This window comes from Theropithecus gelada, chromosome 13, assembly GCF_003255815.1.
Source record: "Theropithecus gelada isolate Dixy chromosome 13, Tgel_1.0, whole genome shotgun sequence".
In the NCBI taxonomy this organism is placed as follows: domain Eukaryota; kingdom Metazoa; phylum Chordata; class Mammalia; order Primates; family Cercopithecidae; genus Theropithecus; species Theropithecus gelada.
In genome coordinates, this window is record NC_037681.1 from 83,380,414 (window position 1) to 83,398,825 (window position 18,412).

Sequence of the window (18,412 nt, forward strand, 5' to 3'; positions counted from 1 at the left end):
TCCCTCCTTCCTTCCTTCCTTCTTTCCTTCCTTCCTTCCTTCCTGTCTGTCTGTCTTTCTTCTTGCTCTGTCACCCAGGCTGGAGTGCAGTGGGGTGATCTTGGCTCACTGCAACCTCCGCATCCTGGGTTCATGCCGTTCTCCTGCCTCAGACTCCCAAGTAGCAGGGATTACAGACATGCGCCACAATTCCCAGCAAATTTTTGTGTTTTTAGTAGAGACGGGGTTTCACCATGTTGGTCAGGCTGGTCTTGAACTCCTGACCTCAAGTGATTCACCAGTCCCAGCCTCCCAAAGTGCTGGAGTTACAGACATGAGCCACCATACCCAGCTACAATAATCATTTCTTTTTGGCATCTGTGTAGCTTACTATTTTTCTTTTCCTGATTCTCAGTATTCTCAGTATCTATTTTTAAGTAGTGGATTAAAATTTGGAATTGACACCCAGATAAGTCAGTTCATTACCTGATTAGACAATAAAATAATAAGGCACATTACCTTATTTAATTTAAAATTTATTTCTCAGTTTATTGCTCTCTCTTTTTTGAGTACATGTCTGAATTTGGAGCTAAATATACAAGAGCTCATTATATAATCTTTGTTTTGTTTTTGAGACAGTCTTACTTTGTTACCCAGGCTGGAGTGCAGTGGTGTGATCTCAGTTCTCTGTAACCTTCACCTTTCAGGTTCAAGCAATTGTCATGCCTCAGCCTCCTGAGTAGCTGGGTTTACAGTCATGCATCACCACACCTAGCTAAGTTTTGTATTTTTAGTAGAGATAGCGTTTCACCATGTTGGTCAGGCTGGTCTCAAACTCCCGACCTCAGGTGAGCCGCCCGCCTCAGCCTCCCAAAGTGTGGGATTACCGGCATGATCCACCACTTCTGATCCTGGAATACGTTTTGATTGAGAGAATAATTACCATCACAATATGCGGCTTCCCTTCCTCTTCTCTTTAAGTCATGGCTTTTATAACAAAGATTTTGTCAGGCTGCAGTTGATTTGTATATGCTTAGATAAATTATGTTTCAGTACAATATGTGACAGTGTTGGAATCAGGGCAATTATGATAGACCAGAAAAATTATGGCAGAGTAGTTCTGTTGCCCTAAATCCTGTTATCTTACTAGAAATTTAGGCTCACAGAGAGGTTGGAGAATTCCAAAGGGAAACTATAACTTTAAAATCCGTACCTTTTTTTTTTTTCATGGCATTACCACCTTTACTTCCTTGCTCTGTGGTTGTGCTACAGCCTTTACAATGTGCTACCATTTCAAGAAGGAGAGTACAGCTAGCTGCAGAGCTTTGCCTAATGACAGTGATGTTGACAACTCTAAGATGACTTTATATATGACATCTTATGTGGATATATGCAGTTTTAAAAATTATAATTTTTCACTGAAATATTTCAATTTTACAGGAATCAGAAATAATTAATGATTGCTAACTCTGTACTTAGTTCTGTACTAGGTACACGTTTTTTAGGCAAGAATATGACATGAAATAATTAGCAAATGAGACATTTTATAGAGTCACCCAAAATTGAGAAGTGTTGCCTTTTTCCAAGTCTGTTTTTGGCACATGTTAAAGGATCTTTGATGTGACTTGAAATGTGAGGAAAATTGTAGAAGGCGATCAGGATAATGTATCCTAATTTCTTCTGCCATTAGCTGTACTAGGATATTGACAAATGATTAAATAATCTGCCTTTCCTAACTATGCTGAAGAGCCAGATGGCTGTACGTGTGTTGCTGTGCCTACTTGTTTTATGGGGAAATCCTTTCTATTACTCAAAATGAAAACTGCTCAGGGTTCTCTTAGTGCTGATGTTTGCCAATATAGTGTGCTTTTTCTTTTTTTTTTGAGATGGAGTCTCGCTCTGTCATCTAGGCTGGAGTGCAATGGCGTGATCTTGGCTCACTACAGCCTCTACCTCCCTGGTTCAAGCGATTCTCCTGCCTCAGCCTCCCAAGTAGCTGGGATTATAAATGCCCACCACCATGCCCGGCTAATTTTTGTATTTTTAGTAGAGACAGGGTTTCACCATGTTGGCCAGACAGGTCTCAAACTCCTGACCTCAAGTGATCCACCTGTCTCACCCTCTCAAAGTGCTAGAATTACAGGCGTGAGCCACCATGCCTGGCCAGTGGTGTGCTTTTTCCTCTATCAACCTCTTAAAAGCCTAAATTAGTATCTCTGTGGGTTAGTAAAATTAGATGTTTATTACCATAACTGTTTCTAGTTATCTGTATTAGACTTGTCATTCTTTTTCTAGCTTCAGATTACCACTGTTTGAGGTAAAAGTTGTAGTAAATTCTTAGAAAACAGTAACACTATTTTTTTTTGGTCACATTTTCCACTTTGAATGTCCTTGGTTTCTTCTCTGGTAAAAAAAAACTTACTGATCCTCTGCTTTCTAGTAGTACAGTTGTCCCTACATATATACAGGGGATTGGTTCCAGGACCCCTGTGTATACTGAAATCTGCACATAAAGTCCTGACGTTAGCCCTGTGGAACTTGCATATATGAAAAGTCAGCCCTCCACATGCAGGTTTTACATCTTGCACACAGTTTTTGGTCTGCATTTGGTTGAAAAAAATCTGCATGTAAGTAGAACTGTGCAGTTCAAACCTGTGTTGTTCAAGGTCAACTGTATATAATAATTAGCTAAACGATAGAAAGCTGGCCCTGACTGTACTCATTGTCAGCTATTTAGCTAGACTAATTGATACTATTATAGTGTCTTAACTCAGCCAGGTTGTACAGCCCCAGAAAGAATATCAAAAAGCGAGAACTTGGTTAGACCTTTTTGCTGGGAGAGAGTTCCTGGATAGAATGGTAAGAAAGTGGCAGTGTACTAGCAACTTAGGAACTAGCATACTTATGTCTCCTTTTATTAATCATAATAAAAAGATTTTAGTTTGTTAAGCAGATTGTATTTTTGTTTGTTCAGCAGTCTAATTACTATTCCCTGATCCAGGACTGAGGATTTAGAGGACCAACCTTTAGGATACCTGAGGAAATTATCTGAAACTATCATCTCCTAACTCTGCCTAGTTGTTGGAAAGTCTCCATATTCCCTCCTTTTCCCACTTTTGATCACTGTGTCATACACCGAAATATTAAGTCCTAAGGGATAAAAGACTATTTCTTGACTACCATGCGAATCAGGGATAGAGCAGTGCATGCTATGGGTTAGGTGAGTCCCGAAGTCTGGCCTCTCCTCCTGGTTACTAGTATGAGTTCATGCAAACCATTTACTCCTTGCTTGCTTCAATTTCCTTATCCAGATCTGAATTAAATCTAAGGATATCTTCAGGTCTAAAAATCTCTGATGGGTATTTTTCATTGAGAATTTAATAAATAGCCTTGTCTTTTCTGCTGGGGATGATTGAAAAGATTCAGTGGTTATACTCTTTTTCTTACATTTTTATTGCATGGGAAAACTATGAAAATTTAATTATGGCAAGCTTGAAGAGACCAGAAAAATAGCTTGATTAACCGTAAGAATTAAGGTTGTTACAAGTTTTCAGAATTAAGTAAGTAGAGTGCAGTTTTGATTGATTATCTAGGGTGCACAGAAATTTACTTTTCAAGATGGAGATTGTATACTCTATGGAGTTTTTGTTTTAGGGCTGTCAACAGGCATGGAAATAGGCAGGGGACTAGAGAAATCTTTGGAGAGACGTTTTTTAATCAAGAAAACTCTGTTCTGTACCTTTCACTATGGTATGCTAAGTCTCGTGATGAGCCTCTGTTTCCATCTCTGTACCGGAAGTTTTATCATAGGGTGGCAATAGAAAGAGAATAGAGGGAGAATTATTGGCAATTCATAAGTTGGATTTGGTGTACACTGTTAAACCTGTATCTTCTGCTGGCATTTTAACTAGTAAGATTTGATAAGATTTGCGTGGACCTAAGTTTACTTAATCTTGATCCCTTCTCGGTTCCTTGGCCCAGGTTCAAATCAAATTCTGCTACTTCCTTTCTGTGTGATCCTCAGTTTTTCAAGTTTGTCCCTCAGTTTTTCAGTCTGTTAAATCTGCTGCCTGACTTGCATCTGCACTCATATACTGTAACTTCTTTTTCTATTGTTGTGGAAGAATGGTCTGTGCTGCCAGGAAGGATCAATCTGTCTCATTGTATACTATTAAGGACATTAGCAATTCTCCTTTGGTCTTCTGCATCATTAAATTTTCCCTCTCAACTGAATATTTCTCATCAGCATAAAATATTTTTCTCTTCCTAAATTCTCTTCTGCCACTATTTTCTCCACCTGTTTCTTTTCCTTTCAGCAAAACACCCCAGAGGAGTTGAGTATATTTTCTCTCTTCAATTTCTTTCTTCCCATTCTTTCTTATATTCATTCCAGTCAGGTCTTTGTTCTCATCACTTTACTGAAACTGCTCTTGTAAAGTTATTAATGCCTTCTCGAACTTGTACTCCTGGGCTCCAGCTATCCTCCCACCTTAGCCTCCCAAGTAGCTGGGATTCCAGGCGTCAGCCACTGTACCTGACCTTATTAATGGCTTCTGCTTTGTTAAACCCAGTGACCATTTTTCAGGCCTCATCCTATTTGACTTGTCATCAACATTTGGCACAGGTGATTGTTTTCTTCTCCTTGAAACACTCTTACCAGTAGACTTTCAGGATACCACACTTTTGCTTCAACTGATGGGCCTCTGCTGCCTTCTTCATTTTCTTGAACTGTTTAATGTTTTTCTCCGAGACTTAGTCTTTGGACCTTTATATTCTTTATTTGTACTCACTCCGTTGGTATTGTCTATATTCCAAAACTTTAAATGTTACCTGTATGCTGACAGTTCCCAAATTTGCAGCTCCAGACACGTAATCCAGCTGCTTATTTGTACATTCACCCTTGAATATCTAAGAGGCAACTCATATTTAATGTGTGTGAAATGGAGCTTCTGAACTTATTTCCCAAATCTGTCCTTTCTATAGTCTTGCCTCCTATCCGTTAATAGCAATTCCTTTCTTCTAAAAGGTAGAAGTCTTAGAATCAGCCTTGGCTACTTTGTCTCTTATAATCAGGCAGCATATCTTGTGGACTCTACCTGGAAAATATAAAAAGATACCCAAATCTGGCCACTTTGTACCACTTTTCTACCACCCCAAGCCAGGTAACCATCACATCTCCCTTGGATTATTGCAGTAGATTTTTAATTGATCTCCCTGTTTCTCTCTTATATTTGGAACCTGTTCTCAAAACATTAACCAATATGAGCCTGTTGAAACATAACTTAGATTGTCACTCCTCTGCTTAAAACCCTCCAGTGGCTTCCCATTTCGCTCAAAATATAAGCCAATGTCTTTGCAATGACATACCAGGGCCTTACATGATTGGACTCTCGTTTATTTCTCTGGCTGTGTGTCTTACTGCTCTCCTCTTGACCACCCTGTTCCAGCCACATTGCCCTCTTTGTTATATAAGTGCCTCAACACCTTTCCAGTTGCTATTTTTTCTCCCTAGAAACCTCTTTTCATGCATTTACATGTCTGATTCCTTTATCTTTTTTTGGCCTTCTCTCAAGTGTCATCTTCTCAATGAAGTCTCCTCTAAGCACCCTATTCAAAAATATTCTCTTACCCCCAATTCTTCTTCCCTACTTTTTTTTTCACTATAGCACTTACCTCTACCTGACATATTATATATTTTGCTTAATTGTTTTGTTTGTGTTCTCTTCCTGCTGTACTGTAAACTCCCCCAAGGCAGATTGTTTTTCACTCCTCCAGGGCCTAGAACAGTGATTGGCAAAAGTACCAATTGAGCAAATGAGTGAATGAATGAATGAATAACAGAAGAACATCATAAGGTTCTTATGTAGATTAAATGAGTTTAACATAAGTAAATTCTTAAGACATGGACCGGCACATAGAAAGTACTCTATATAAGCATTAGCTTTTATTATAATTTTCATAGCATGTCCATGGACAGTCCTGTAGCCAATAGAGGTGAAGACTTAGTTGAGTTGAGAGGTCTTGGCATGCCATCTTCCATTAGTTCAACTTTGACTGGAGATGCCATAAAGGAAGAGCTATGGTGGTTACCCCCAAATTTTGGGGTGTGGAGGTTCCTTAGGGAACCTTGATAATCAAGGAAAAAAAAATCTATAATTATCAGTACTAGGAGTATTACCTGGAGAAACTGATGCTGTTCTTTACCTGCTCCAAATAAACATTACAGTTTAGTGGGAAATGAACTTAAATGCAAAGTTACACAATTCGTTTTTTCTTTTAAAATATGAATTTGCCTTAAAGTTCCTAGTCCACAAAAATAATTTTTAAAATATCTCTTCTAATAAAATACTTTAAACAGACAGTAGCTTTTGAAAACATGAGACATCATGTTTTCATCATTTTTGCATGTTCTTCTATGTGTATGAGGGGGTGAAGATTTGTTTGCGGATAGTAATATGTAGCTGTCATGTGATATAACTATCTTGGCCCAAGCTTAATGCTTGAAAAGTTTTATTTGTTTAATCATTTTTGTTTCAGGGATACTACATAGGGTCAATATACCGCTGTAAATTACTAACATTGCATTTCCTATACTTCATATTGAAAGTATCATTTTATTCTGGTAAATTACTAACATTGCATTTCCTATACTTCATATTGAAGGTATCACTTTTATTCTGGTAGGCACATAGCTGGCAACCTGGAATAAAAAATCCATATCGTGGTGTTGTTGTGTGGCCTGTTCCTGAAAACATTGAAATCACTGTAACACTTTTTAAGGTAAGTTCCATTTTTATAGGCTATAGAATTTATTGTATGACCAGGGTTCCAAATAACAGAATATTTCAGTGTTCATTGTTCTATGCATTTGTGTCCAGTCTGGTACCTACTGTGCATTATTTTTAGGGACATAGCAATTGATAACAATGCAAAAGAATCACAGTATTTCATGGTCTATAAAGTCAGAATAATTTGGGGATCTTTTTGAACTTGTTACAATTCAGATCAACTGCGATAGTTCTTTTACCGCTTCCTACATTCTACCCACAGGAGACTATGAAATGCCTTCCCTGTGGAAAGCTGAGGAGTGTGGAATTCTGAGTCTTGACCTTCATTTTGTTAGCCTTGTTTGATAAAAAGATGCTTTAAAATTAGTAAATGATAAATATCTTATTAATGTTAATATAACAAGATACGTTGTAAATTGATAGTTAATAAATATTTTATTGATATTAATATTTATAAGTGTTGCTGCTTAAAGGCAAAATGCTGGTTGTAAATTCAAAGTGCAGATCTAAAAACATAGTTGTTCATATACCCCCTTGCCTATTTCATATGTATTTTCTCTTGAAAGTCTTCCATATGTCTTGAAACATTATAAAGTAGCCCCTACATATGGTAATTAAGCACCAGAATATTTACTTTCCTAACCAACTCCTTTCCTGCATCAAAAAAAGTTGGGGACAGGTATGTCTCAGTATGTCCCAGTTTTAGCCTTTTGGAAGGTGGTGGAGTTAGAAAATTAATGTTTTATTTCTTCTTTGAGTCACGTAAATTGTGTTGAGGCTACTTTTATTGTCGTATATAGCAGGGGAGAAGTCATCTCATTAAGCATAATTTAGTAACAGAAATTTGTGAAAATCCGCTAAGTATAGCAAAATGATATGGCTTAGAGTATGACATCATTGTGTAAACAGTGCTTTTGATTTTGTGAAACAATATATTATTTATTCAGAAACTACTGCAGATTTCAAAAGAACAAAGCAGTATGATGAATATTAATGTACTAGCCCATGAATGGAATACTAATTTTAAATGTTCTGTATTATATATATATATAAATGATTCTTAGCACATTATGTATATTTTGTAGTTTTGATATTACTGTTACTGATATTATAGCCTTATTTGATTATGCTTGTCAGATGTATACCATTCTTGATTTATTCAGGGAGAAATAGGAATGAGACAGTAACTGCTATTCTTTTTTTTTAGGATAGTCAGAACCACTCTATTGCCCTTTTAACCAGCTGTCCAAAGAGCCAGTTATTAAGCCCCTCCTATCCATTATTAGTTCATTTAACTTTCACAGCAACTCTAAGGTATTACAATGATTCTCACTTTACTGATAAGGAAACTGAGACTAGAGAGGAATGTAACTTGTCCACACAGACTGTGATTTAGCCCTGTTCATTCCTCTACACTGTACTGCCTACTCTGTAACAAAAAGAGTTGTGAATATTGATCACAACAGTAGGATCTCTGACATACTTGAGGAAGACTTTTTTTTTTGAGACAGAGTCTCGCTCTGTCGCCCAGGCTGGCCAGGCTGGCGCTGTCTCTGCTTGCTGCAAGCTCCACCTCCCGGGTTCACGCCATTCTCCTGCCTCAGCCTCCCGAGTAGCTGGGACTACAGGCGCCTGCCACCACACCCAGCTAATTTTTTGTATTTTTTAGTGAGACGGGGTTTCACTGTGTTAGCCAGGATGGTCTCGATCTCCTGACCTTGTGATCCACCCGCCTCAGCCTCCCAAAGTGCTGGGATTATAGGCATGAGCCACCGCACCTGGCCAAGGAAGACTTTTAAGTAATTTCTTACTTTGTTTTAGTCTGTATTGGCAAAGCAAATGAATGGACATAGTTATACAACTTTTTAATAAAATGGTGATAGAGAATGAGGGGCTAGAATAGAGCTGAAAAATAGCCACTGCCTTGTGTTCTGGGAAAGGATATGCATTGATAGTGATTCTGAGTTGAAAGTGGCTGTTGAAATGTGTTGCTTGGAGGATCAGGAGGTAAGTGAAGTTTTCAAGTACTGATGAGAATGTTCAGCATATCCTTATCACTGAGTTTTTAGATTTGGAGGGTTAGTATGTAGAAAAAAACCCAAACACCCCTCCCTGTCAGTCTGCTGTATTACACGTTTCTACACAATTGTGCTATTGAGGCAACTTTGTGACCATGTTCAATATTTAAAAGAGTATTTTTAGCGGATACTTTCATCTTCCTGACTCCTTCCATCCTCCCAGAATTCTTATAGATAAGCAGAAAAGTAAAATAACAAAATGGAATAACTTTTCATTTGTTCATGGTAATTTTTGGATCTTGTTTTTGAACAACACTTAAAATATTCAAGTGAAAAACTTCACATTTTCTCTCTTTTTAAAACTTGTGTTAACTCTCGTAATTCACTTAATCCTGAAATTTGCAGATAGGAAAGGACTGCTCTGCACCCTTTTTGTCCTTAGTGAGTAGCATACACAGAGGTATGCTCATAGAGGAGGTGCATTTTAAGATAGTTATCAATATGTTTAATTTTTCTGTTTAATTTTTCTTTCATTTAACCAAAAATTAATTTCTTTAGCCTCCTTTTGATATTTGAGTTAAATTGAAAATAGCTGTTTCTAGTAAATTTTTGTTTTAAAAAGACTTTTAGGATTTTGAGAAGGACAATGGCTCTTCAAGCTATTTTTAATTTTTCTCTTTAGTGCAGTGCTAAGAAAGGAGACAGTAGAGGGAGAGTGGGATGTAAAAAAATGCTTAATTGAATTACACTAGAAGCAATTCTCATTACAAATGTTTTGGTCTGGTCAGTAATATAGTTAATTATGTAGAGATATCATTTTTCAGTGCCTTGGAAATGAACATCATTGCTGCTTATTTTACATCTTTTTACTCACTTGGCCCTATCAGATGTGCCTCTTGGTCTCATTAAAATTATTCTTTGGTAAAAATTATTTTAGGAATAATACATTATCTGTGCTTTACAAAATATTTCATTGCTTTAAGAGTTAATGTATGTCATATATATGGTGCTGTTAAATATCTATTAATTTATAAGATATATAATATATATTATATAGTATATAATCTATGTAATATGTATTATATAGTATATAATCTATATTATATATATTAATTTATAAGATTAATTCATTACTTCATTAATCCAGTATTTTTGAGAACCTTGCTGTGTGCCAGGTACTTTTCTAGATCCTGGGGGCACAGTGCCTACACTGAACCAACAAAGTGGGTAAAAGTCAGACAGACCTGGAACAGCAACATAGCTTAAACACTAGCTGTGCACTGTGGGAAGCTGCATCTCTTAGTTTTCGTTTTTCTGCTCCGTTAAATGGGAATGAAGATAGTACCTACCTCATAGGTTGCTATAATGAGTAAAACAGTTAGCACAAGAACTGGGACATGGTGAGTGCTCAGTAAATATTTTATATTATTATTTTGATACTAACTGTGCTGGAGCTGTGCTGCATTCCTCAAAATACAGAATGAGATGGGAGGGAGAGGCAGGGAGAATGGGAGAATGGGAGAATGGTATGATGTCTCCCCTGCATTGCATCACACTGTATTACTTGGTCTCTGTGCCCTAAGTGCATCATGGAAAAGCTCTTTCAACCTTTATTTATAATTCTTTTTCTCCATAAACCCAGTTTATAGGCAGAGCCAGCTGAGGAAACATATATTAAGTATTGTTTTCCACTTCCCTTTTCCTTCTACCATTTTCCTGTTCACCACCATCAAAGAAACTTCTTTTGGCAGATTTTTATCCTACCTATGTGAATTTACTCATAAAAATAGTTGCTTCAATACAGCTCAAACTCAACCAGCTGCCATGCTATTATACTAGAAAATGAGTAAACAGACATAACGAAGTAACTAAGGAGTTTGGAATTTATCTCATAAGTTGTAAGGGTTGTTAAAGAAATCTGAGTTGGTACTGATACGGTCAGAACTGTGGTTTGGGAAAATTAATTTGTGTACAAGATTGAATGGAGATCAGAGAGACTGAGAGAGTGCTCCAGTCACGTTCATCTTGAAATAGCCTAGATATGAACTCAACTATGATAATAGAAATAGAAGATCATTAATAGACCAAAGTGGAATCAATCATAAATGTTTCTCTATGAGACGCATGGGACCTAAGAGACCCAGTGGGGAAATATCAGAGCCCATCTCCCATCCGTGTGTGCTCAATCTTAGAGTGCAGTGTTGAGCCAAAAGCATGCTTTATTGAGATATTCTCTCATTTTCTTGATACCTCCATTCCTACCTCACCTCTGATACATGGAGTGAACTTGAGTAAGTTAAATGGGCGTGTAATGTGACCGCACTACTTTTCTCTCTGTTTCTTATACTTTGTTGCCTTTTGCCTTTACTGACTCCAAAATCTGTGGAAATCCTTTGTATTCCCACCCAGCCCAGATGTTTTCTCTCTCATGAAGTTTCTCTTGTTCATTCTTGTAAGAAGTAGTGTGTCGTTTCTAATCTCTGGTAAAATCATTTATTTCATTCATCATACATTTATTTGAATTTAGAACTATTGTGTTTGTCTTTGAAGGCAAGGACAACTGTCTTTGAATCCATGTAACATCTCTACAATCCCTTATATACTAAGTCCCTAATAAATGTTTCTCAAATAAATGCTTGCAAAAGTGTGCTTCAGTTGAAGAAAAAAAAAAAAAAAAGTTGCATTTGGTTGTAGGATCCATTACCCTTTCTCAGGTTTCTAAGGCATTTCTGAGGTTAATGAGGGAGAGGTAAGAGGAAGGGTATCAGTAGCCCTGCTGATTTGCCATTTTGTCTAGATTATCAGGTCTCTTTTAGTGTTTTGAAATTCCAGCTGTTTATTTAACCTCAGCACTGAAGAAAACTTTGCCTCTAGTGGTAACTTTTAAGATACATACAGGCATAAAAATGAAGGCAGGGCTTTATATTAGCATTTAATATCTTAATAAACTGCTTCTTAATAGTCCATGTACTGGTTTATGTGTCTCTGATTAGGTAGGTGCAGTGATGGAAGATAGTGATAGGCATCAACAAAAATAAAATAGAGGATTTCTTAATATTAAATAATTATTATAATTTAGATAAATTATGGAAATATTAGTAGGGTATGGCCAGACACTGTGGGTCATTCCTGTAATCCCAACACTTTGGGAGGCGGAGGTGGGTGGATCGGGAGGCTAAGGTGGGTGGATCGCTTGAGCCAAGGAGTTTAAGACAAGCCTGGCAACATGGTTAAACCCCATCTCTACAAAAAATACAAAAAATGGACCAGGTGCAGTAGCTCACACCTGTAATCCCAGCTTTGTGGAGGTTGAGGCAGGAGTTCAAGACCAGCCTGGGCAACATGGCAAAACCCTGTCTCTTTTGAAAATACAAAAAATTAGCTGGGCACAGTGGTGTGTGCCTGTAGTCCCAGCTACTCAGGAGGCTGAGGTGGGAGGATTGCTTGAGCCCAGAAGGTGGAGGTTGCAGTGAGCCAAGATCATACCCCTGCAATCCAGCCTGGACAGCAGAGCAAGACTCTGTCAAAACAAACAAACAAACAAACAAACAACAACAAAAAGTCAAGACTAAGAAAATCGCTCAAAACCATGCATTTACATGGAAATTAAACATCATGCTCTGGAATGACTTTGGGGTAAATAATGAAATTAAGGCAGATGTCATGAAGTTACTTGAAACTAATGAGAACAATGATACAACAGACCAGAATCACTGGGACACAGCTAAGGCGATGTTAAGAGGGAAATTCGAAGCGCTAAATACCCATATCAAAGAGTTAGAAAAATCTTAAATTAACAACTTAACATCACAGCTGAAAGAATTAGAGAAGCCAGGACAAATCAGCTTCAAAGCTGGCAGAAGACAAGCAGTAACCAAAATCAGAGCTGAACTGAAGGAAATAGAAAATGAAAACCCATTCAAAAGATCAACAAATTCAGGAGTTGGTGTTTTGAAAAAATAAAGATTGATAGGCTGCAGCTAGACTAATAAGAAAAGAGAGAAGAGCCAAATGAACACAATTAGAAATGATGAAGAGGCTGTTACCACTGACCTCAGAGAAATGAAAATAACCATCAGAAACTATTATGAACACCTCTTTGCACACAAACTAGAAAACCTAGAAGAGACGGATAAATTCCTGTACACATATACCCTTCCAAGAGTGAACCAGGAAGAAACTGATTCCCTGAACAGACCAATAACAAACTTCAAAATTGAATCAGTACTAAATAGCCTACCAACCAAAAAAAGCCCAGGACCAGATGAATTCACGCTGAATTCTACCAGATATACAAAGAATAGCTGGTAGTATTCCTACCAAAACTATTCTAAAAAATTGAGGAGGAGAAACTCCTTCCCAGCTCATTCTATGAGGTCAGCATCATCCTAATAACAAAACCTGGCAGAGACACAGCAAAACCTGGCAGAGACACAACAAAAGAAAACTTCGGGCCAATATCCTTGATGAACATCGATGCAAAAATCCTGAATAAAATACTGGCAAACTGATTTCAGCAGCACATCAGAAAGCTAATCTACCATGATCAAGTCGATCAAGTCGGCTTAGTCCTCAGGATGCAAAGTTGATTCAACATATGCAAGTCAATAAATGTGATTCATTACATAAATAGAACTAAAGATAAAAACCGCATGATTATCTCAATAGATGCAGAAAAGGCTTTTGATACAATTCAACATCCCTTTGTGTTAAATACTCTCAAAACTAGATAATGAAGAAACATATATCAAAATGATAGCCATCGATGACAAACCCACAGCCAACATCATACTGAATGGGCAAGAGCTGGAAGCATTCCCTTTGAAAACCGGCACAAGACAAGGATGCCCTTTCTACCACTCCTGTTTAACATAGTATTGGAAGTCCTGGCCAGAGCAATCAGGCAAGAGAAAGAAATAAAGGGCATCCAAATAGTAAGAGAAGAAGTCAGTTTATCCCTCGTTGTAGATGACATGATCCTAATCTAAAAAACCCCATAGTCTCAGCCCAAAAGCTCCTGCAGCTGATAAATAACTTCAGTGAAGTTTTAGGATACAAAATCAGTGTATAAAAATCACTAACATTCCTATACACTAATGAAAGCCAAGATGAGAGCCAAATGAGGAACACAATCCCATTTACAATTGCTACAAAAATAATAAAATACCTAGGAATACAACTAACCAGGGAGGTGAAAGATCTCTATAATGAAAACTATAAAACACTGCTCAAAGAAATCAGAGATAATACAAACAAATGGAGAAATATTCCAGTGCTTATGGATAGGAAAAACAAATATCATTAAAATGCCATACTGCCCAAAGCAATTTACAGATTCAGTGCTATTCCTATCAAACTACCAATGGCATTCTTCACAGAACTAGAAAAACTTTTTTTAGAATTCATATGAAACCAAAAAGCCTGAATAACCAAGGCAATCTTAAGCCAAAAGAACAAAGCTGGAAGCATTATGCTACCTGACTCCAAACTGTACTGAAGGCTATAATAACCAAAACAGCATGGTACTGGTAAAAATCAGGCATATAGACTAATGGAACAGAATAGAGAGCCCAGAAACAAGGCCACACACCTGCAACTATCTGCTCTTTGACAAAGCTGTCAAAAACAAGCAATGAGGAAAAGACTGCCTATTCAATAAATGGTGCTGGAATAACTGGCTAGCCATATACAGAAGACTGAAGCTGGACCCCTTTCTTACACCACGTACAAAAATCAACTCAAGATGAATTGAAGATTTCAATGTAAAACTCAAAACTATAGAAACCCTGAAGGACAACATAGGCAATATATTCCTGAACATAGGAGCTGGCAAAGATTTCATGACAAAGACACCAAAAGCAATTACAACAAAAGCAAAAGTTGACAGATGAGATCTAATTAAACAAGAGCTTCTGCACAGCAAAAGAAACTATCAACACAGTAAACAGACAGCCTACAGAATGGGAGAAAATATTTGCAAACTATGCATCTGACAAAGGTCTAATATCCAGTATCTATATGGAAGTTAAATTTACAAGAAAAAAACAAAACAACCCCATTAAAAAGTGGGCAAATGACATGAACAGACACATTTCAGAAGACATACATGTAGGCAACAAGCATATGAAAAAAAAGTTCAACATCAGTGATCATTAGAGAAATGCAAATCAAAATCACAAGATAGCATCTCACACCAGTCAGAGTGGCTATTATTAAAAAGTCAAAAAATAACATGCTGGCGAGGTTGTGGAGAAAGGGAGCACTTATACTCTGTTGGTAGGAATGTAAATTAGTTAAGCCTTTGTGAAAAGCAGTATGGCAATTCCTCAAATAACTAATGGCAGAAGGACCATTTGACCCAGCAATCCCATTACTGGGTATATACCCAGAGGACTATAAATCAGTCTGCCATAAAGAAACATGCATGCATAAATTCGTTGCAGCACTAATCACAGTAGCAAAGACATGGAATAAACCTAAATGCCTATCAGTGACAGACTGAATAAAGAAAATATTGTATATGTATACCATGGAATACTATGCAACCATAAAAAGGAATGAGGTCATACTTTTTGCTGGAACATAGATGGAGCTGGAGGCTATTATCCTTAACAAACTAATGCAGGGACAGGAAACCAAATACTGCATGTTCTCATTTACAAGTGGGAGCTAAGTGGTGAAAATTCATGAACACAAGGGAACAACAGACACTGTGGCCTGTTGGAAGTTGAAGGGTGAAGGGTGGGAGGAGGGATAGAAGCAGGAAAAATAACTATTAGGTACTAGGATTCATACCTGGGTGAGAAAATAATCTGTACAGCAAACTCCTGTGCCTTGAGTTTACCTATGTAACAAACCTGCACATATACCCCAAACCTAAAATATAAGTTAGAAAAATTATAATAAAAATAATGCAAAAGAAAAGAGTAGGCTATTCTGCCTCTCCATTTTTAAAAGCTAGTAAAAGCTAAAAACAAGGCTATATGTATTTTCTTAATTGAATTTATTGGACTAAAGACATGTTTTTCAATTCAATTTCATATTTTGCTTTTGTTACAGGATCCTCATGCGGAAGAATTTGAAGACAAAGAGTGGACATTCGTCATAGAAAATGTAAGCTAATGGCAAATTCCTTCACCTTTCACATTTTCAACTTTATATATGCATTATTAAGGTACATTGGCGTTTTGGTGGTAGGAAAAATGTTACCTTAAGAAAATAGTGATTTGTAACTTTTAGAACTTTTTTAATGAAATGATAACCAGTAACAAAATTATTTGTAAGAAATGCTTTTATTAACACTGTAAGTCTTCAATACCAAATTATATGTGTGTTTGTGTGTGTGTGTATGTGTGTGTGTGTATATGTATTCTGTTTGGGGTTTAAGGGCAAGCCCATGTGTTATTCATCTTTTTATCTGTCAGCATCTAGCATAGTGCTTATCATATAGCAGATACTCATCTAAACATGTGTTGGATTAAACCGAAATCTTTAAAACCAAAGTATGTGGGCTGGGTGTGGTGGCTCACGCCTGTAATCTCCAGCACTTTGGGAGGCTGAGGTGGGCAGATCACCTGAGATCAGGAGTTTGCGACCAGCCTGGCCAAAGTGGTGAAACCCTGTCTCTAATAAAAATACAGAAATTAGCTGGGCATAGTGGCAGGCACCTGTGGTCCTAGCTACTCGGGAGGCTGAGGCAGGAGAATCGCTTGAACCTGGGAGGCAGAGGTTGCAGTGAGCCGCGATTGTGCCATTGCACTCCAGCCTGGGTGACAAGAGTGAAACTCCATCTCAGAAAAATAAAAATAAAAAAATAAATAAATAAATAAATAAAGTATGTGTTGTAACTCTTTATTTGGGTTGAGAAATCCTAGATTGGTACCTTAATAATCATCCTAAGTTAATTTACATATTGTGGAATCCCAAGTGACTAGAAGGCATATAGTAGGTATTCAATGAGTGTTTATTTACTGGGAATTAAAGAAGACAGGCCATCCAAATATAGTGATGATTAATAACATAGGCTTGGAATTCTTGGAAAATCTGTCAGATAAAGGAGTGGACATAGGATGGAATGGAAAATATGTTAACATTCCTTCTCTCCAACCATTAATTAATTTATTAGATTCACAAAAATCTATTGAAAATAATATAAATGACAGGAGTCAGATAGACCTGATTTCAAGTCCTGTCTCTTCTATTTACAAGTTCTGTGATCATTGGGAAATTTCTTAAATTCTCACTCATAAAATTATAGGGTTGCTTAAAGATTAAATAATTTTCAGTGAATATTAGCTTTTACCATTGCCATCATTGTCATGACTATTCATCATCATAATTGTTAAAGTTCTAAAACATATTTATAACAGGCTTATCACATGCTTTGTGTCATGTTCTTCCTTCTGATGCCTGACTTAGTTATGTATCTCAGTGACAAAAGGATTTTTTTGTTTATTCCCCAGCAGTAACTGGGTCATGTTTAGAACTAAAGAGCTGAGAAGTTTGGTAGTGAGATTGGGTCCATTATAGATTTACTTTCATATTATAAAGTTATGAGACTTCAGAGGGATTGTGAAATTGCTATATTCTTAATGCATGGGAAAGAGCACAGATGCGCATGTTATGACCAAAGCATTTGAAATACATTAACTCAAGAGAATACACTAATTTATATACTCTAAATTAGGGCAACTATCATAAATTATGAACTATACCAAAAGGATACATTTATGTAATTAAACCTAAAACAAAACAAACAAAACAAAGGAAGTGCTGTATTCTCACCTGGAAGATAGACGAGAATGGGGTAGTTCTCCCTCTTTAGTTTTCAGGAGGACATTAATTTCTTTCTGCGAATATCAACTTCTGTATAGTGAGATTTGAGAATAATTTTTTTTCTCTCTCTAGGTGTATTAACTCTTTTTAACTGCTCTGGAAAATCTAGGCCAGTTTTCTGAGATATGTACAGGATCCCTGCTTGCATAAGTAGATTTAACAAGGGAAAAGTTTTATTTCATTTATCTCTCTATATACCACAATTTTTTTTTTTTTAAAAAAACCATACTACTTTTGGGGTATTAGCTTCTCAATAAATATTTGTTGAATTAGTGAGTGAATGAATGGTATAGTTAAACTCTGTGAACTGTTATAAATCCTGTGAGAATTATTCTTTTTAAGAGAAGAATACCTGTAATCCCAGCACTTTGGAAGGCCGAGGCAGGCAGATTGCATGAGGTCAGGAGTTCGAGCCCAGTCTGGCCAATATGGTGAAACCCCGTCTTTACTAAAAATATGAAACAATTAGTTGGGCTTGGTGGCGTGCGCCTGTAATCCCAGCTACTTGGTAGGCTGAGGCAGGGGAATTGCTTGAACCAGGGAGATGGAAGTTGCAGTGAGCCGAGATCGTGCCACTGTACTCTAGTCCGGGTGATAGAGCAAGACTCCATCTCAAAAAAAAAAAAAAAAAAGAAGAAGAAGAATGTGAGTAACATCCATCAACTATACTGAAGAAAATTTGAAAAGTAGACCCTAGAGGCAGTAAAACAGCTTGTGAAGGATTCATATGCTGTTACAGTAGAAGCTCTTCTGATCAACTTTATTGGGCTTAAATAAGCCAATCTCATGAGA

General features: G+C 37.0%; 1 protein-coding gene across 15 annotated transcripts in view; it reads left to right on the forward strand.

The window, feature by feature from the left end:
* EHBP1 (EH domain binding protein 1) overlaps positions 1–18,412 on the forward strand; it is a 324,971-nt gene that overhangs the window by 48,446 nt on the left and 258,113 nt on the right. For all 15 annotated transcript variants that reach the window (XM_025353914.1, XM_025353912.1, XM_025353916.1 and 12 more), the window contains exons 4-5: positions 6,664–6,759; positions 15,845–15,898. In XM_025353914.1, coding sequence (XP_025209699.1) covers positions 6,664–6,759; positions 15,845–15,898 — 150 coding nt within the window. The remainder of the gene's footprint in view (positions 1–6,663; positions 6,760–15,844; positions 15,899–18,412) is intronic.